Source organism: Rhipicephalus microplus, chromosome 2 (genome assembly GCF_043290135.1).
Source record: "Rhipicephalus microplus isolate Deutch F79 chromosome 2, USDA_Rmic, whole genome shotgun sequence".
NCBI classification, from domain to species: Eukaryota; Metazoa; Arthropoda; class Arachnida; order Ixodida; family Ixodidae; genus Rhipicephalus; species Rhipicephalus microplus.
Genome location: NC_134701.1, coordinates 288,204,996 through 288,226,008, shown reverse-complemented (window position 1 = coordinate 288,226,008; position 21,013 = coordinate 288,204,996). Strand labels below are relative to the sequence as shown.

General features: G+C 45.7%; 1 protein-coding gene across 1 annotated transcript in view; it reads left to right on the top strand.

Moving 5' to 3' along the window:
• Positions 1-18,958, top strand: part of LOC142795354 (uncharacterized) — a 35,051-nt gene extending 16,093 nt beyond the window's left edge. Inside the window, exons 8-29 of the mRNA XM_075886043.1 lie at positions 1,045-1,301; positions 1,768-1,924; positions 2,681-3,099; positions 4,087-4,300; positions 4,857-5,066; positions 5,129-5,182; positions 5,239-5,361; positions 5,424-5,584; positions 5,650-5,847; positions 6,653-6,899; positions 6,987-7,795; positions 7,982-8,105; positions 8,180-8,317; positions 8,684-8,945; positions 9,010-9,181; positions 9,244-9,454; positions 11,429-11,628; positions 14,070-14,196; positions 15,730-15,959; positions 16,683-16,921; positions 17,838-18,040; positions 18,696-18,958. Of these exons, the coding sequence (XP_075742158.1) occupies positions 1,045-1,301; positions 1,768-1,924; positions 2,681-3,099; positions 4,087-4,300; positions 4,857-5,066; positions 5,129-5,182; positions 5,239-5,361; positions 5,424-5,584; positions 5,650-5,847; positions 6,653-6,899; positions 6,987-7,795; positions 7,982-8,105; positions 8,180-8,317; positions 8,684-8,945; positions 9,010-9,181; positions 9,244-9,454; positions 11,429-11,628; positions 14,070-14,196; positions 15,730-15,959; positions 16,683-16,921; positions 17,838-18,040; positions 18,696-18,829 (4,889 nt within the window). The 3' untranslated portion in view covers positions 18,830-18,958. The remainder of the gene's footprint in view (positions 1-1,044; positions 1,302-1,767; positions 1,925-2,680; positions 3,100-4,086; positions 4,301-4,856; positions 5,067-5,128; positions 5,183-5,238; positions 5,362-5,423; positions 5,585-5,649; positions 5,848-6,652; positions 6,900-6,986; positions 7,796-7,981; positions 8,106-8,179; positions 8,318-8,683; positions 8,946-9,009; positions 9,182-9,243; positions 9,455-11,428; positions 11,629-14,069; positions 14,197-15,729; positions 15,960-16,682; positions 16,922-17,837; positions 18,041-18,695) is intronic.
• The last annotated feature ends 2,055 nt before the right edge of the window (positions 18,959-21,013 follow it).

Genomic DNA, 21,013 nt, shown 5'->3' with positions numbered 1-21,013 from the left:
CACGGTTGCTTTATTTCTTCGTAGTGAAATAATTGCGCCATGCTCGGATCGGCTGAATTCCAATGTCAGCAAAGCTTATGTAACATGTATCAGTGTCGGACGCAGTCATTCCCGCACAGAAACCAATCATTCTTCCCACGGACTGCGTGAGAAGAATGCGTGGGAACTTCTCCATACTCTGCGACAAATTATCTTGACATTGGACTGAACTGAAGGCAACAAGGGGGCACTTTCTCACATTCGTGCTCGTAGTGCAGCAGCTCTCGGCCGATTTTGGATTTGCCCACCCGCTTCATTAGCTGGTTTAGAAAATTACATTTACGAAAATGGGAATGGAAAACATTTGCATGTTTGAGTGTGCATTTTAGCACCACATCACGTTCATATCTTTCTCGGAGATCTAAGCTGCTCGTTTGCGGTCGCACATCGACCCACTACGGCAAGTTTCCTCTAGAAAACGAGCGTGCTGAAAAGGTGACGTTGGATAAGACGAGGCATTCTGGCATGATTAACAATGATTGCAGTTAACCTACATCTAGCAACTATTTGTCTGAAAGTAAATAAAGCATAACTCATTTCAGCATTGCAAAATGAGCAAATTATCGCCGTAAAGAAACGTTGTTGCCGAGTGTAGCTAATGTGCCTCAAGTTTCCTCTACCATTCTCCAGGATAGGCCGTAAGGTGTCAAGACATGTGCCAACAGCCTATGCATCGGCAGCGTTTCTAAGAAACACTAGCTCTCCCCCTCCCCCCTCACTGATGCAACATGGATATGCACCCCGAAAGCAAAAATCTTGCCGTTGCTCATGCCGCCACATTTCATTTCGTCTACTGCCGTAATTTCCTTAATCCCACTGAAGAGTGTGCGTATACGAGTATGCAGGAATTCATGCACGACATTAAACAATTTCGAACGCCCCACTTCTTTTGCACATCAGTTTCAATTTCTAGTTCCAGCACGCACTTCAACATTCCTACACTACTATGGCTGTCTGTGTGCTTTGTCACGTAGCTAAAGCATTCTTTTTTTTCCCTCGTCCTAGCTGTATCTAACCCTTCGACCGAAGGTCCAGGCGCGTACAAGGTGGACTTCTATCACGACAACCAGATCCAACGTTGGTACGACGACAGCCTGCGCTGGTGCCACGAGTCCTCGCGGTTGGCCACCGAAGAGTCTGCTCAAAGGCTCGTTTCTCAATTGGACCAAGTGTACTACGTAGACAAGCACGAGACCATACGCATTCCGGGCGAAGTAGTATTTCAGGACCTCCACGTCCAGGAGGCCATTCGAGCTCAGCAGGCAAGTCTTGCATCGTAATTATGTGTGCATATATGTAGAAAAAAATGCAAGCATTCCAAACTGCTGGGTGCGTAAGCGCGTTCAGTTTTGGCTCTATAGCCTCCAGCTCTCGGTACGAGATGCAAACGGTTGCTGGAAAAAAATAATTTAAGGTTATGATGGAGCTACAACACGCGAAAAACACTCGCATAAAGTGTCTGGTATTTGTTATGATTGTACTTATGTGTTGACTCTAATACTATGCTCTAATACTGTGATTCAGGTTACCTAAACATCGTCGAAAATTGTCTCTTAGGTTTACAAATTCTTCCCTGTCAATATGTCATTCCTATCGTGAACCTATCACAATTTTAAAGGTTCGCTTGGTACCATACGAGTAGCCATCATTAACTTTCTTTTTCCAACTGTCCAAAGGTGTTGTTAGTTCTGTTTAATTTATTCGCAAGTCTTATTTTTTTGTTTTCAGTTTGAAGAGTTTGCGTCGGGAGAGAGTTACAGCTTGAAGGATCTGGAAGAGCTTGAAAAGCTTCAAACGGAACTGAACACAATGAAGGACAACCTACGAGGCATGCTGACTGAGCTCAATGACGCTTTGAAGCTCACGGGAGACCAAGTCCTTAGCGGTATGCAGATTTCAATTTTCCCTTTTTTTCTACTTGCGATCGCTGTACTGAATCGATTGCGTTAGGTGTGTGCGTGTTGGTCTCATTTAGTTCGGTGACGATTACACCCAGGCAGAGTACTTAAAAAGCGCTTTCACTTCGAGAAGCCGCTTCCTCAACTTCAAAACGTACAAACGCAAGCGAAAGGTTGCAATAAGCAGGCACCCTTTCAACCCACAAGGTGACCTATTTACTGAATGTGGCCAAGTACCTTTTCTTAAAAGTAGACTGTCTACTTAACCTCTCCCCACCTTTTTGATATTATCTCTAGCTCTTCTTAACATGTATCGCTTTCAACTCTTTTTTCTCAATTTTTCCTTCTTTATGGCGCTTTTTCGGACCTTTACAGAGCACACATTTCAAAGATAAATTACTTTAACAACTGCTGCTACGTAGGGTTCAACATACGATATCCTATATTCGCTTACGCATTTGGGTTTCACATGTCTTCGCATTTTTGCGCGTAACTGTGGTGCCAGATGTGATGTTGGTACCTTTGAGAATCCCTTGCACTTTTTCTATTCTTCTTACCGCCGCCTTGCTCGTAACTTCAGGACCCCTCTACTTATGCTGCAAGCCCTCTATGCTGTGCAACAGGCTTTGTTCTCGTTCGGACGCGTTCACTTATTACGAAGTTACTCCTATATGATGAAAAAAGAAATGGTTTACGTGGCCAACTTGTTTCAGCTGTGTAAACTGTTCCTCGGTGTTACACAGGCGACTACCACTTTCATCACATCGCACTGGACTGTCCGACGCAAGGCTGCAAACTTGGCCAACTCGAAGCCCTCTACGTGAACAAGGAGGACGTCTCCAACCTTTCCAGCCGCCTGTTCTTCACCAATGCGCCTCAATTCCCCAATGCTGCCATGTCGTTCGAGAGCCTTAGTGTTCAGAATTTGCAGGTGGACGGGTTGGTCAATGGACTCAATGTCTCCACTCTCGTCACCGTCTCTGGGAATCATGTTCTCAGTGGCAACATCCGCTTCTCAAGGCCCATCCATGCTCTCAGCGACGTCGTCACCAACAGCCTCAGTGGAGTCTTCTTCTCGCCTCACCATCTCCTGCTCACAGAAGGCGACCAAGTTCAGAGTGCGGAACTTACGATGACAGATGCCACGGCTAATGTCTTGCACGTAAGCTTACTTCTAATCATTCACTGTCAGTGTGATTACTACAGGTTTTATCACTTAGCAATAAAAAAACATTAAATTTTGCCGAGCAATGGCCTGTGGTATCGAGACTAGTGGGCGACTCATTTACACTTCCAGAAAGCATATTTACTATAAACAAGTGACGACTTAATTTGGCAGTAATTTTTTTGAAATGCCGCAGGCTGAGATGATATAGATGTGTCAAAAGCATATTTAACAAACCATTCTTTCTCAATACTCCACGTAATTCACTACAAATGTCCAGTCAACCATCGCCTCTCTGCTCCACCACAGTGGTATAGGGGCTAAGGTACTCGGTTGCTGACCCGCAGGTCGCGGGATTTAATCCCAGCTGCAGCGGCTGCATTTTCGATGGAGGTGGAAATGTTGTAGGCCTGTGTGCCCAGCTTCGGGTGCACGTTAAAAAACCCCAGGCGATGGACATTTCCGGAGCCCTCCACTATGTCGACTCTCATAATCATATGACAGTTTGGGGTCGTTAAACCCCACATATCCATTGCAATATCCATTGATCAATCGATCAACCACATATCAATCGATCACCACCCCTCTTGCACTTTTGACTTGTTCTCAAATATTCGATATCAGCGGTGGTGGTCGCATATCTATCGAGACGAAACGCTAGACGCCCGTATGTACTTGCACTTAGATGCACGTTAAAATAACCGCAGGTAGGAATTCCCGGAGCCGTCCATCACAGAACGCCTCATAACTTCGTGGTTCTCGTAAATGCAATCCCAGAGACTATCGTCAACAGACGGCCAGTCCTTTGACGCCCTGAATTTCTCGCATAAAAATGTAACGTAACGCTTGACATTACCTCATTATGCGAATTTTTATCTATCAAAACTCGCGGAGGCCTTCGCTTTGCATACATCCCCCCCCCCTTTTTTTTTCTTTGTGTGGTCTCTTTCGAGCGAAAAATGAGACATAATTTCCTGTCCCCAGGTTGCCGCATCTTGCAATGGAATCAGCCTGGACAAATTCTATCGGACTGCATTGACTCTTGATGGTAATCACGTCATCACTGGTCGCAAGATTGTGCGGGACCTGGCTGTGGAGGGTATACTGCAGATAAGCGACTTGGGACTCTTCAACAACGTTAATTTACCTGATCTGTGGCGCTCGGTCATGTGGATTTACGGTCATCAAGCAGTCGCAGGTAAGTTTCAGTTTGGGGGAGAGAGAGGAGGGTTGTTTTCATATTATTGCAAATCAAGGATACCTTTCGAGGGCAACTACGAAGTAAATACTGTCAATTCAAAACATAATGATTCGACTCCTTGGGCATCCATGGCATAACGCCCGTTGGTCTTGATCTTGTTATAAATACAACTGGCTCGCGCACTGTAGGGCATTCGCCGGGAGTCGAGCGGTTTTAAAAATTCAGTTACCTTATCACGCATTTTTCATAAGTACACACTGTTCAAAACGTTTTTTTATAGTATTGTAAAAACTACCTTCCATCTAGTTGTTAAAATGCGGATTGACCTACAATAGGAATTTCAGTTCGTCACTTTCGTGCGTTTAATAGTTCCCTTTCGTCAAATTAATGCGTAAGCTGCATAGACCATAAAGGTTAGCGTGAGTATGCAAATAAACAATGTACGGACTGTGTTAACATGTTGCCCTTTTGACCGTACCTCTCCAATAACGTCTTGCCTCCTTAGCAGAGATGAGGGCGAATAAATAGCATGGATTCGTTTTTCCCTCTACAGCTACCCACGAATACACAAACGTTCAGTTCAGCGACATCAGCGTTCGCGGTGCTGTCAATGGTCTCCAGATACCAGGACCTGACGTTGTGTTGGTCAACCAGAACGTTACAATTACGGCGGAAAAAGTGTTCCTTGCCGACTGCTTAGCACGGGAGCTCCACGTGAACATCGCACTCAACGGAATTCGCCACATTCCGGATCCGTCTTCTGGTGTGTATCAAAAGATGGCTGCAAGTATAGTCTATTTTGACCTTGTTGTTTATTCTTCGCAGACTGGAAGGGTCAGCTTGACATGCTGGTGAAAACGCCAACACAGCGCGTTACAGGTAAATGAAACGCGATATTCCAGTTCTACCACTGTCAAGCTCGCGCATACTTACAGGGCGAAAGACTTTCACCACATTGCACCTTGACGGACACAGCACTGTTGGACGATTTGTCGATGGTGTGGATTTGTCGCAGTTAGCGGAATTTTTGCGTAGGCGACGCACCACCGTTATGAATGGTAAAGTACGCAGTAGGTAAGCTTCTATGCGCTGCTCACTTCTGCTTGCAACTCCCTCCTAGGGACGTGGACGTTCAAGGGCAAAGTTGTCTTCGAAGATAAAGTAACTGTTACCGGATTGATCAACGATCGGAAGTTGGATGACTTGTATCGCTACGCCCTCCGCCTAGACACGCCGGTATTTCCGAACTTCAAGAAAGTGCTCTTTACAAACAACGTGCAGGTACGTCACCAACAGCTTATATGGGGAACTCGTTCAGCAATTTTTCTCTATTGCATACCGTGCAGGTACGGAATCTCTCTAGCCCCGACATCAATGGACTCCACATGCCATCGTCGTTTATTCTGCGACGCGGACCAAAAGTAATGCACGGCGAAAAAGTGTTTGCAAAACTGAGGCTCGCCGGAGAAGTGGTGGTTAAAGGACTCCTCAACGGTGTCAACCTCGGTGTCTGGAAAGATTCGCTTCTGACCCGTGGCAACCAGGTATGCTCATTCAAACTACCTTAAGGCTGTTCTACTCCATCAATGTGGATCTGTCTTGGTGCACGACGTGCTCGTTGTGGGTAGAACGTACTGTTTGTATGCGTGGGGTTCTCAATTACAGCCAAGTCTCCCGGCAGCCCCTCCCCCCTTTTGGTCACGTCTTAAGCTCCGCAGTGGATACAAATGCCATTGGTCCCTGGGTTTCCGGAGGGGGGGGGGGGATAAGCAGGAATCAACGGTTAAAACCAGCACTTTAGTTGGCTGGGTCTAGGCCTGCCACGTGGGGACGTCAAGATCTTGCCTCCTCGTGGGCGTGCTGGCGTGTCCGAAGCTGGTCTAGAGGGCCTTTGTATCAAAAGAGGGGTACTTGGGTTCACATTTCCACAAAATACGCTGGGAGGGCTTCTACCTGGGACTTGCAGATCTTACAAGTGAGACTAAAATCAATTTCCGGCTATATTTTGTGGTATCAATATAGGTCAGTGTTCATATGTAACATGCGTAAGGTAGTTGCCTTTCTCTGTTTTGTGTTTAATGCAACCTCAGGGTTACTTTGCCATCATTCTCGTAAGAGGGGATGTGGGTGTTGACCGCTTGGCCCCACAAGCGTACGTACGCTTACGACTGAACGAAACTTAAACTAAGATGTTCGCACAAACAAGAATAGCGTATGATTATTTTTCTTTTAGAATAGAGTAGTGAAAAACGGGCTAGCTATAAGAGTGGGGTTTGAAATTGCCTCCGTTGACTGAGCCATCGACAACCTCAAGGGCAATTGCGTGTTATTCTGTTTTCGTAATTGTAGGTTGTTCGTGCTCCTAAAGTCTTCATGAGAAACTTGCACGTGAAAAATCTTGTCGTCGAAGAATCCATAAATGGTGCAGCCATTTCGGACCTCTGCCACCTCGATGAAAACTGCTTAATCACTGCTCCAAAGGACTTCGAAACATTAACCATCGACGGTGGCTTGACAGTCAACGATTTCATCGTAAGAAACAGAATCAACGGGGTCCGTGCAGCGGAGCTTCTTCAGGACTCCATGCTCTACACTGGTTAGTAATCTGAACATATGCACAAGAGTGTTGCCTGTTTTTACTGTTTCATTCTATCACCACTGTTTACCTCCATTATTCTCGCAGCACACCAAGTTGTTTCCGGGCGCAAGATTTTCACAAACAACTTAACGGTTCCACGGCACGCCAACGTGCGAACGAGCAATTTCTCTGGAGTCTCTCTCGGTGAACTTTACCTGGACGCTGTTACGCTGAAGGGGAATCAAGTTATCGCAGGCGAAAAAGTGTTCACCACCACAGTAACTGCACCAAGGTTTGAATTCGAATCCCTCCTGGATGGTGTCACGCAAGAAGACGTCAATAACTGGATGCTTCAAGGGGTAGATCAAGTGATCGGTGGTGACATGGTGTTCGAAAACAGCCTGGAAACTTTTGCACCACTCACTATCCGCGGTGCCATAAACGAAGTTAACATACAAGATCTTTTTAGCAAAATCGCTTTCAAGAATGAATCTACGACGTTTTCTGGTCCTGTGAGGTTCGAGTTTCTCGGTTCTATGGCTGATGTACACGTGACTGGCACTGTCCAGGGCATCGATGTATCTGAAGAAGTTGTCGACGCCTCGAGGAACGTGACGGTATCTGGAAGGAAGTTCATGAAGAAGGGATTCAACGTCGATGGAAACATGTGGGTCAGTGGACTCGTGGACTCGGTGAAGGTCGAAGAGGTGTGCAAAAAAGCGCTAACTACATTCGGCAACCAATTTGTTGCTCCGACGACAGTGTTGGGCGACGTTACTTTCCACAGGGGAGTGAAGGTTGACGGGCTCATCGATGGAGTGGATCTGCGAGAGCTGCATTCATCTTGCGCCAAGACCAATGTACCCTCGACGCTGCGAGGAAGCAAAAGGTTCAGGAACGTCGTGATCGAAGGGGTGAGTACATCATTTTTTTATATTTCCGTACACACGCCACTCGTACAGCCACAAGTATAACTGCTAATGTCTCGCGCTTTAAGTGCTGTGGACGCCATTGCACATTGATTTATGCACCCCTAATACACATTCCTTTGCTTCACTTATTCCAGTTTAAAAACTTCTACTTTTCCACTGTCTTTTCAGCCTCTGACACTGAGGGGTACACTAAACGGCTTCAACTTCGATTATCTGAAAGACCATTACATGAGTGTTTCCAGAGACCAGATCGTCGAAACCAAGCTGAAAATGCCCACTGCTCATATCCACGGTATGTCGGTGCACACACAGTGGCGTTAGTGTACGATTCCCCTCGGAATTATTTCCTTCACTATTACATTTCAGGTTCTCTGCATTGCGCCAGCGTCGATGCCTCTCTGGTAAACGGCTTCAACTTGCCTTTGTTCGTGAGCTCCGCGTTGCGCACACATGGTGAACAGACCATTACAGTGCCTTGCAAGTTCCACAACGCCACTGTCAATGGTAAGATGACTCTAGATCCTATAGTGATTTTTGCTGTGCAAGTGCCTTGCACGTACCTCTTATTTGGCTTTGTACCTCAATTACAAGACGCCACTAGAGGACGCATGGAATAGGAAGGAGGGGGGTGTAAGTCTGTCTCAAAGGTCGATTTGATAAGTGGGTAGCCCTGCTACGACTCTTCACCCCTCTCCCGTCCCCTTAAGGGGACCCTGTGCACGCTTATGCCACATAGGCATTTGGACGAATGTGTCCAGGCGCAGTTTGGTGAAAATGTTTCATTCCTTCAAGTTGTCGCCCCGATGTCATATCTACTTTTGTCTCGTTAGCAAGTGTCAGTGTATACGCTCACCACCACTTATTCGACAGGGGACGTGCATATTAACGGCAAAGTCAATGGTGTCCAACTTCCGCAAGAAGTGTTCACTAAAGTCCGCACAAACGTGGTTTCTGGAACACTGGCTGTGACTGGAAACGCTACCATTGCTGGAGCCCTGACCATGCCGGAGTCCGCGCGCTTGCAAGGGGTGGACGTTTCTGCTTGGGCGAGGATCGCCGTTTTCAACGATGGCCGCGAATATAGAATTAGCGGAGTCAAGGCGCTGCGAAATGTCCACACCGGCAACGCTAAGTACAGTCCCTTGGTTTTTATTGTTCTAAACCTTGTATTCTAACTGCTCCAATTGGGATTCCAGTGTCCAGGGCACCGTGGACGGAATTAACGTATCGTCCAGTGAACTGCTGATAACGTCAACGGAACAAGTTGTAACCGGAAGAAAGACTGTTCTGGGCAATGCAGCCATACATGACCTCCGTGTCACTGGGTACCTTAACGGTGTCAACATTCACGAATTTGTTCACCAGGCCGTACGTATTCTTCTTAAGCCGCTCGTACAGAGCGCTAAACTTTCGGACCTTTATTTGTGCAGATGCTCAAGAGCAGGAACAACACCGTCACCGCCCCTAAACGCTTTGTGAGTGGATTAAGCGTCGCCACGCTCCACACGACAGGCCACATTGGAAACGTCAGCTTGCGGGATCTCAAGCAGAGCATCAGATCCGTCGGTGAAGTGGAGGCACTCGCCAGACGACTCGTACTGCAGAAGAACCAAATCGATAGACTAAATGTCGCTTTTCAAGGTGCGTTTTTTCAGTTGTGGAACTAGTTTGTGAAACTTGCTGGCCTAAAATATTCTAGCGCTGCATTTGACAAGGGAAAATGACACCACGGGCGCCGACTCCAAATAGAATAATTCAAGTCTCACACATTGCGTTTTATAACAATAAAATGCAACTAGCGGTTGCGCGATCATAACAGAACAGTATAAAGGAAGGTATTTGTGCAAACTATCTTCCTTTTGTTTGGCGAGACCGGGCGCTGCATGAACCAACGCGCCAAGGAACAGGAACGATCGTAAGGCGATGAGGCGTCATACCAGGATCTACGCGCCGAAATTATTAACCGCTGCTTGAAAAAAAAAGCTAAGCAGAAGGAATGACTGGTTAGCTCGCGAGCTATCGGACGCATTTTTTTTTTACTACACAGAAAGATAAGACGTGAGAGGAAGATGGAACTCTTCATTAAAAAAGCAGAGAACTATGCTGACATATCCAAATCCTGGACTTGGTACTCCTCGTCAGTGAGAGGATTGGGGACAGAAAGTGGACAGGGCGTAGAAAGTCGTAAGGTGATAACACAACGTAAAAAAACAAAGAAAAAAAACGGAATGTCTTTTTATCTCTAGGACGGAGACTTGCGTTGAGTCTTCCGATTGTGCGGTTTGATAGTATAGCTTAAGTTCATCGCGCTAACCTATACTATCCAAATAAAAGTTTAATCGCACGCCACCGTACCATGAGCCACAATAGATGGCTCAATACAGTGAATTCACAAAGTTCTTTAGGTTATCGAAAGCATCCAATGTTTATAGAGTGCGCGCGCATCAGCGTACGCTCGACACTCAATGTTCCACAGCTTCGATGGAGCCACGACTGTTGCAGTACGGACTTGCTGCTTGACCGAAGCGGTACGCAAACTGTTCCCATAAACAGTGCTTAGACGAAGATTAATTGTACAGGGTTTTCAGATGTCTAGGAATTCTAGATGGAAGTCTTGTTCAGAGATACGGGTCGATTGAGTGGATGAAAGCATGTGTCGGAAGGTTCCAGAGCCTGGCTTCTTCAAAAGCAAGTCTCTTTAGCCAGTTGAGAAGCATCAGATTTAGTGGCATAATTTCACCTATAATTGCTGTTCAATACCTTTACGTGCTACGTAATCTAGTTTTTCATTAACCAGAGAGAGAAGAAAGACGGGGAGGGTAACCAAGCTTGGCCAGAATACCACAATAAGGCGGCACCTATACTCAACTGCGATAATGCGACCTGTGGTAATATCAAAGTGATGAAAGTGCGCTAGGTCGAGTGAAACTGAATAAGAATTTTTCTTTATGAGGTTGAGCAATATCTGCAGTGCTCCTTTAGAGTACATGAAAGTTGCCCATTGGTCCGGCGTTTGGCGCAAGGTATTAAGGACAGCTTCTTCGATACCATGCTGCCGTATAGGATGTCCCCCCATGTAGCCTGCAAAATGGCGTTTGTCTTCTAGAGGACACATAAAGGCCACAGTAGGAATTCTCTCGAGTGGTTGAAGCGTCGGTGTAAACACGAGTGCTAAGCATGGTGATATGCTATGTACAGTAGAGAGCAGTGCATTCTGTGACACGTTTCCTCCATTGCTGCCACGTACAAAATTGTTTTATGGTTACTGGAAACGGTGCTCAGGAAGCAAATATTGGAGGCATTCATTTCTGTGGCTGACTGATAGGAACAAGTTAAAACATTTTCGCACATGCATAAGCCCCACATCCGTATCCTTTAGTACCAGTGAACAAGATGTTCGACAAACGGTGTTAGTTTGCACAAATTCTACTCTTCCCTTAGGATTGCGCGCGCACTCGTTGCATTCTTTTGCTATAATTCGAGTCCGCGCCTGTACTGTCATATAATCTTCTCTTTGTCATCGTCTAGTGTAGCGCTACAATATTTCAAGCTAGAAACTTTGTTGTTTTTGTGGCGCATGAATACATTAACTGAACCTACTTCCTTCATTCGCAGAACAAGCCGTTCTTCTCGCCTACTACGAGCAGATATTCGCCTTCACCGTGGGTCCATCCTACTCTGCTCTTTATGCGCCGTTGCGAGACTATTCAGATATATTCCTCATCAGTTCACCAGCTTTCCGTAATCGACCCTGCGGCATTCTGAAAACATTCAAACTCCAGGCACCCTACACGAAGGCATTCCCAATGCAACAGGCAAGTGTTTAGCCACGGTTTCTTTAACTAACCATCGTCTGCAGACAACTAACCATTGTCTGCTTTATCGCTGTTAGAGTTCCTTCGAACTTTACTTGCCTTTAAACGGTGTAATAAAGCCAGGCTTTCTTCAAAGCTTCTACTGCAAGATCTTGACCTTCTCGCTGCTCGCAAAGCTAATTTTAGGAACCACTTATTTTGAAACATTGCACGAATATTGTTATTCAAACGTTAATGAATATTTAGCCTACAAGCATATCGTATTATCTTCCTGCGTGAGCAGCCTTCGAGATGACCTCATCGTATAGTCTTGTGACATTTATCTGGAATAGACTGAAGGCCTTCATACCAGTGAGTCTGCCTTGATCACATTGGCTTTTGAACACGGGCTTTTGAAGCACCAACCTTCCACGGCGACGTCTGCCCTGTCATAATTTAGTAGCTGCAGGCTCCAGTGTTTAGCAGTCATTAGCTGATGCGATGGGCAAGGGTGAAATTCGCTTCAATAAAGGTACGCGTAGGTAGCTGCTACTTGAGGGGGTATAGTAAGGTAAGTGGTATGTCAGTTTTAATGTAACATTTTGAGACCAGCGGCAAGTATTCGCATAAAATTTCACATGTTCACTAATAATGCCACTTGGTATCACTTGATACCCCCTCCCCCCCCCCTTTTTTTTGTTACGTCAACGTTGCCTGACCTTCTTATGAACCACTCCCAAATTTTAATTTGGGTTCACTTTTTGAGTGTACGTTTTCTCGGCAATCACCGAATGTAATGTAATGATATTCAGCCGTGTCATTATAGGTATACGTAGCTTGTATCTTAACTAAAAATATATGGCATCCTTCAGGGAGTTGCTGCAAAATAACTGCATTCGCAATCCAGAGGATGCATTATACCCTATGATGCTTTTTTAAAGCATCAGGGTCTCCTTTTTGAAATCATTAGTGCAAATGGTGCGTATACCGTGATCCGAAAACTCTTCAGCTGCTCGACTTCCTCGATGCTAATGCAGGCAGTGGAGACTAAAATAGCCAAGTGCCGACCACCACGGTATGGCATTGCCATATACTTACCGTAAAGCAAGTTAGCACTGCTAAGTCGCATAAGCGTGCGATGGTTCTCCATAAGAGGAGGGGGGAGGAAAATCTGACTGCACTCCCCATTTGTTGGTCACGTCCGAAAGGGAAGAAGCTCCGCAATGGATGCAAATGTCAAAATGAAGCGATGACTCCTTTCTCACAAAGGCCGGCCATTGGCTCCCGGCGTACCACGGGTAAAAGTGCGAAATAAACACTTCTTTGGATGAAACACCAGATCCATGCGTAGACATAACTCTGAACATTACAGTGGCCAGAAAGGTCACACTGAGTAGAAATAGTGGCAAGGATCCCCCCCCCCCCCCCCCGCACACATGCTTTGCGCGCTTCTATGCAGCCTTTTAGCTGCAGTGCTGACGTGTCAGTCTATAGTCTCTTGTGTGTTTGTGTTCGCGCTGTCACTTACTCGTACTTCAATGAACAAACTACGCCGGAAATTTTTCGTGGCAACCCTATTGACCCTAAATGTGCACAGAATGTGTACTTTCTATACAACCTCAGTCTAGCAGTTCGCTGCGGCTTACCAGTAAAAAAAAAAAACCGTTAAAGGCCCTATGTGGTAGTTGCCTCACTTGCGTGACAGAATGGTTATGATCAACCACCATTGTCCAGGTATTTTTGTTTATTGCCGGCTATTTGAGATTGCCAGTCTTGGCTGAATTCGTCATTAACTAAGAAATGCTTAAGCGGTCATACTAGTTGCAACCTCTAAAGCCCAAACTCCATAAGCGCGAAAATGCACGCGACAGCGACGAGCGACGCGACGTAGATCGTCTTCGCGCGATCAGTCGCTAGCGCAGGCAAACCTCATTCACGCGACGGCTTCGGCGAGCGAATTCCACTGTTGCTGGCATGAGGCCGTCAACTCGCACCAAGAAAACCGCGTAGTGAGCGGTATGTAATTTAAAAATAAGATATATTGTTGTGTAATGGAACGGAAAGTGTTTATTATTGCCTTGCAGCATTTTTTTATATGCGCATGCGTAATAAACATTGCGTTATTTCTTGTTGCGCATACGTGACTCGGGCAGGGTCACGTGCACCCATGTAGTCTACGTCTTTTCCGGTATTTCGCTATTGGCTGCTTGAGCCCATCACTTCCGGGCGATGAGCGACGGTTTCCAAATCTGGAGAACCGAGCGATCGCGCGAAAACGAGCACGCGACACGTCGCGCGAACGCCCTGTTTCGTCGCTCATAGCGTCGCTCGTCGCTGTCGCGTGCATTTTCGTGCTTATGGAGTTTGGGCTTAAAGCTACGTATACTTAATTACCTGCATCATAGTACATGGATATCTGACAACTGAATTTTTTTTTTTTGCGTTTGTATGTGAACGCGCAGGATACCCCAGTTGCCCAGGGCGCTTCACTTCACTTCATATCCACTCAAGCAGCAGATTACATCGTTGTCGTCAATGAAAACGCTGCCGCTGCGTGTTCAAAGCAAGTGCCTATTCAAGGTGTTCAAGGTAAGACATGCTCACTTAGTCTATTCTATGCCCTTCTTACTCGTGCAGCGTTTATTTTAAACGGTCGTTGGGACGTTTGGATTGTATTCCCAAACAAATCGGCGCAAAAAAAAAAGCCAACACGAAAACAGAATACACTTAGTCTGGTTTGTTTTTTTTCTCGCGCCAAATTAATTAACGAATTACTATTTCTGCCAAGTATACTCTTGAAGCCTCTAAGCGAAATAGTTTTTTAGCGCTCGGGAATGTTCAAAAAGGCAGCAGGCGGGGCGATACTTGCAAGTGGTTAATAATTGCACACCAACAAGCTAGTTGTACGCGTGTAACAAGTGGCCAGGTTAGGGTACGAGCTGAACTAGTTTATGCGCATTCACGTAACGACGAGGCGTGCGAGCACCCACACGAGAGATGCCGCAAACGCGTGGGATAATTTTGTAATCTTGTGTCCGTCTTTGCACGCGTAGTTAACATGAAGTGACAAGGGTTCAGAACATTGTCCTGTCCCATATCCGTAACTTGGTCTACTCCGATATTTGCCTAAAACCCACGGGAGGGGACTCCAATGCGCCCCGCTGCTGACGCCCACACTAAAATTTTGAATTTTAATTTAACAGGCAAACGTGCTGCAACGGCTATGAAATAGTAACCATATGGTACAGATCACACCTTAATGTATTACATCAATGGTTACTCGACAGCTACTGTTTCAGTGTTTGCTACCCGCTTTTAATGCAAAGAACATTACACAGGTACTCATATAACAAAGCAACCTATGTGCACATGTCAATGAATGATGCACATCCCCTCGCCATGCAGTGTGCACTTCTACAAAACATTTCTGATCTCTAATTGGAGTGCCAACGGTACGTTGGGCCACAGACTGTGCTTTAGGCGCCAATACAGTCGACGCTTCTCGTAAGCACGCAATAAGCACACAGCTACTCAATTTACGCAAAGATGACCGTCTACCTCTCGTAACGCTTGGTGAAACCTAGAAAATGTGACGTAGGGATCGAATCTATTCCCACAATGCGTTGGATCTACCGGAATATTACCTGGCCGTCGAACTCCAGCAATAGGATCAAGCAATTAAGGCTAGCCAAAGGGCTTCTACTGCATCTTCATGGGGCATATTCTGCACGATAACATTACTTTTGTGCTTACCACATCGCCCATGAGCTGTGGACTTCACATCGCATCGCAAACTGTAGTAATTTGCACGATGCTTCGCTTGCAACCTCGACTTTCCATTAAGCAACTTCACTTTGTCGTATGTGATTGGGTACCCTTCCTATGAAGGTCGCAATATGACGAGTTTGTCAAAATAAACGTCACGAACATCGAGAACTTGCGGCTTGCATCCGCAAAAGGTGGATTGCAAAGTGCCACTGTTCCAGCATATATACCGTGCCCGTTTCATGTTCTCATACGAAGAGTATAGCACTTGCACGCAGCGCTAGTCACATTTACCAGTGCTTTATTCCAACAAGTGAGCCCGTTTTTCACGTTCTGCATTGAAATCTTTCTTTTCAGGTGCCGGCTACAGCTCTGTAGAAATCTTCAGATGGGATCCAGCAACGAAATCACTCAGCCTGTACCAAGTCATCAAAATGAACGCCCTGAAGAGTGTGTCTCCTTTCAACTACGAAGCACTAGGGTGTCTAGCAGTATCCGCTGATGGTCACTTGAAGATATTCTGTGTGCATGACGCCTCGAAGGGATTCCTCATGCACCAGAACTTGCCGATGCACTATAGCCACGAGGTAAGTCGACAACACTATTCAGTCTGCAATTACAATTCTATAGTTGTATTAACATACTGGCATCAGTATGCTGTCTGAAAAAAGTTGGCGATCAAATAAATGCGCAAGCGTTCTTTAGTGCTACATTCTCTAGATTATCACACAATAGTGCAAGCAGCAAAAATCCCATTCGGTAAACTTCTCTGCAGTACATGATATTAAAGCTGGCAGGCGTCTAGTTTTTCCGCATTTTTCAATTCTCTTGTGAACATTCATCCTGGATGATTCATCCTGGAATTGCACCATAAGCTGTAGATATCTCTGGCGAAATATTTGGGGTCCCACTACAACATTACTTTCATGGCTTCTAGTTTATCCTCGATTATCTTGTGACTGGCGTTCAGTATCTGAGTGCGATGTTGGTTTTTGAATACGCATATGAGATAAAAATTCAAGTGAAAATAGAGCACCCGATGAAAATCTATTGCGCCACCATGTACTCTTCTGTTTAGTAACCCATCGATATAGCCATGCAAGCCGATCGCGATTGTCATTCGGTCATTCCACTAATAGAATTTTTGCCGACTTTCATTAACAATGTTCTCGTATCTTGAGAGACCAGTGTTGTAACTTACTCGGTTACGGAAGGTCTATAAGCAGACTCCGAGCCTCTGGATTTGTACCACATATACAACTTCTGTGGCATTTACATACATGATTGCACAAAAAAAAATGTACACGCAGGTTTCAGCCCATGTTTGTCCTAAAGACGGATCTGTGCTGATTGCCATATCGGCCAAGCAATCTGGCCACTTCGACCGCGTCTTCGCGTACCGTTGGTCCCGCCACGGTCTCCAGAAAATGGCCAGCATCGCTGCTGTCTCCGTCGGCTCTGTCGCTGTGCTTGGAAACTCGGACGCGTGCCTCGTGGTGGTCGGCCAGCGAAGAGTGGCAGGAGTGGACACGCCCACGTCCGTATACAGGTACTTTTCATTATTCGTTACGTGCGCCATCCATTTTCCACAGCCTTCAATGCTTCTGGTTTCGCTTTCCTTACGCTACTTTGTATCCTCTTGCGTAGCTCCAGACAGCTATTTAGCGTTTTAGTACAGCTCATGCCAGCCGAGGCACTTTGCTTACAAGAGATCCATCGAAGGTTGTCGGCTACATGCGAATTCTCCGAAGGCGAACGGGACGTCTACGAATGCTATAATCGGAAGTAAAACTGATTTACTGTAACACGCTGTGTATCGAATACAGTATACTGACCATGTCACTATTCCATAGGTGCAGAAAGCGATCAGCTGTGAAATGCACTACACACGTCATTCGGCATTCATCGCACGCAATCAAACCAGCATCTAAAGTTGCTGCAGATTGCGTACCCTGTTCATGACTGTTATAACAAGAGCCTTTGTACCAGGAATTGTAACCCAATTTACGATGCTTGTTGATTGCCTATTGGATTATTACCTTGCAAATTATAGTATCTACAGTCTCGCCAGCCCTAAACTGCCACGTACAGCTGCTGCAACTGTTTTACTCCGCAGGTAAAATGATTGTACACAGAGCCCCATAATTGGTTATTAGCCAAATACATTTACCTTGCATTGGTGCTCTTATTTTTAGCGGAATAGGCAAGCACAGCGACTTTGTGATAAACAAACCTCACGAAAGTGACTGCACCTTCGTCTAGATTTGTCATGCGTACACTTGCGGCGGGGAGTTTTGTCACGCCAAAGGTGCGTTCATAGCTTCGCCATCCACTGAGGGTAGGTGTAAGGATTTCCCAGAAAAGCTTTGAGTCTGAAATCTGATTACTTGTTTATAATCCACCATTTGCTTTTAGCAAGTGTCGTTGAAAGCGTATATCGGCTGCTCGTTTCTTTTTTCATCCAGTTACATGCCCGGCCACAACCAGGAGCTGCTGGAAGTGCAGAGGTTATTCGCGGGTGACGTGCGATCCATCAGCTGGTTGCCGTCGCCAGATGGCCGCACGAGCCTAATGTTCATCCGCTCCAGTGGAGCGGGAAAAAATCTCAAGGTCTACGCTTTCAAAGGAGCCTCCGGTTTTCTTGAGCAGCATTCTCTTCACGTTGATGGTACTGTAGCGTTTAATCGCGTAACTGTATCATTACTGACCATGTTCGTCCTCGCTGTATCTTATGCGCATGTTTGCACGCGCTACGTTCTATGGATGAAATTGTATTTGCTTTATCGGTTCTGTGACAAAAGTAGAAGCTCCGTGCACAGCCAGGTTGACTACAGGCTGTTCAGTGAAATAATACAACTATAATTGCAGTAAACTCTTTTTTGTACTCTCGCCATGCCCTGGAACGACCCAAATTCCTCACCTGGCTTTTTTTTTATTACAGTATATTGTATTACAATGTTCCTATCAGGTTTTGTAGTGTTTTTTTACGTTACATCCTGTTGCACAAATCGTGATTTTCCTGAACACTCAAAATTTGACTCTGTAGAATGTCCGATTTGTGAGAAAAAGAAAGGCTGATCCAAGACGATGCAGTACATGCATAACGGCACAAGTCGCATCATTTCGACTATACAGCACTTGCCCGAGTACTACTCGGATCTGTTCGTGTATGTCGCACTCACTGCATACAAATCGTACATGAAAGGTCAAGCTTGTTAAAATTGTGCTTGTATTATGGCTAATATTAGATTAATGTGGGCTTTACATCACCAACATTCTCGTCAATCGCAATCCACGAGCTCAGTTGCTGGCTTTCTTTTCAGAATCCTTCCGGGAGGTACGGACTTTCCGAAGGGCCGATAGCCTGCACTTCATCACGCTGTCGAACAGCCGCGAAGAACCTTCTGCAGTTATCTTGGCCTCCAAGGTCAAGGGAACGCCTTACAGCCATCCTTAAGGGGGCACTTGTTCAGGGTTCTTCTTAACATACTTTTACCAATTGTTGCGTCTTAATCCTCTACACTTGTTATCTGGTTCATAGAACTGTAACGACGACATAATACAATAAACTTTTACGTTTTTACAACTCGTTACTCTGTTTCTTGTTCTGCCTTGGCACGTCGTGCGGTATAGTAGTCTCCAGAAGGTACGACCCTTGGGCGTCCCCGTTGGTTATCGTACTTCAGAAGCCATAGCGCAATTAACGAACACGAAGCAGACATGGCAAGAAGCGGTCCTCTCTTCTCTGCTTCTTGTCCAGCGTTCGTTATTGAATTTTTTTCTGAACGAAGTACGCTAACGGTCTATTTTACGTTGCGAAAATTCACTTCGTTAGAAAAAAAAAAGGCACCCAGCAGGACATTGCAGTGGCGCTGTTTAAATAAATGATATTTCATCAGTTTTCAGTGCCACAAAAAAAATGCTCTCGTGAAATTCTTTGATTGGGCTCGCTGTCATAGGAGTGTATACAATGGTTGCCCGACCATCAAACCTCTCATGACGCGAGTTCTATAACGCGATAGCGTCAACATTTTGTAGACATTTCTGTGTCAGCGTCGTCGGTTGTCAGCGAAAGTTTATTCTTTTTTTTTTTGCACTCTTTCCCTGAGTGGAAGTAAGAGTCCAGGCCGTCTGCGTAGCAACCATGTGTTCTATCACAGAACCACGATATTCCTTGGACCTGCCACAGAAACAAAACAAAAAAATATCGTACTGATGTCATGAAATTGAAGGAGGCTCCTTAACACGCATAATATTCCGTGACAGAAGCGTTTGATCGCGGAAGGCGCCAAACTATGTAGATTTCGCAACGAATAAGTGTTTTAAACGCCCACGCATTACAAAATGCCAGGGAATATCTAATCATCGGCAAAAGCACAAAAAAAAAATGGCTGGTTCGAGAGTTTCCTCACGGACACGTGTCGCGCCCTTCACCGATTCTCAAAAAGGAGTAATTATGGCGCAGTGGGCACTCAACTGTACTTGCAGTAAAACGCGTGCAGTCGTTAAAATTTCCTCACGTCACGGTTGAGGCAAGCACCGAGAACCGAAGAGCAGGCGATGCGCACGGGGCCCCACCACACTCTCTAAATACTCCTGAAGTCAATGCGCAAGTGTTTCTTTTTCCTCGTCGTGCAACGCAATCTAATGCGGAAGTTCATTCACTACAATGCTTTGCAAGCACGTGCGCCTCTGCTGTTCGAAGTGTTCTGCGCATCTCCAATCTTCCGAAACCTTGATGGTACAGTGAACGAATTAATCAATTACTTAAATGACAATAGAAATGTGCGAGCATGTCTGAACCTGTTCCATGCATTCACAAAACGGGTGTCTCATTTTCTGCTTTCAATGCGAAGCAATGAGCCCCGCATCTTTGGCACGTGCATGCGTTTCCACAAAAACCAGCAGCCACCAACCACAAAAACCACTGTTTTACATAAAGGCACGTCGTATCGTATATTTGTCTTGAATTAAGTCTCGGATTTCGCGTCTATAGTTAAAACTTTTTGCAGCAAGCAGACTTGCTCATGTTCGTGCGGATTTCACTGCCCTGCGCGCATATGACTAAACTTTTGGTAATTACAGCAAACAGCATTCTTTACCAGTCACATTTTTTATTTTAATGGTGCGATAACAAGTCAACAGCACAGCCTTATGAAATTGACTACGCTCCCTTGCTTTAAACTCTGTCACACGTCAACGCAGATATACTCTCGGTCAAGTAGTGTCCAGTCGAATAGGTGAGTGTGCGCAATAACAAAAGAACACATGTGGGACGTTTCACGGTAGAAAAAAAAAAAACCATTGAGCCTTGAACCAGTGTTCCTTCATGGAATACTACATAGAAAGTTATTCGTGCTCTTCCCACAGATGCAAGTCCTTGGAACCTTTGCGTCGTTCTGCCGCAGCTTCTGGAGACTTAATTCACAAGCCGATCTCACTTGAAATGCCATTAATAGGCGAGGACTAGCACCCTGATTGTTTGCTTGACATCTGAAAGCCTCCAGACGCCGATGCGGTCGGTTGTTGCATCACACCGGTATTTGTAGTGATCTGTGACGCCATCACGAAATACTGCTTCGAGATCGCGACGCTATAGAGTGGAGAACTGGGAAGGTATCCTTCAGTTGCTGCTGGCCCA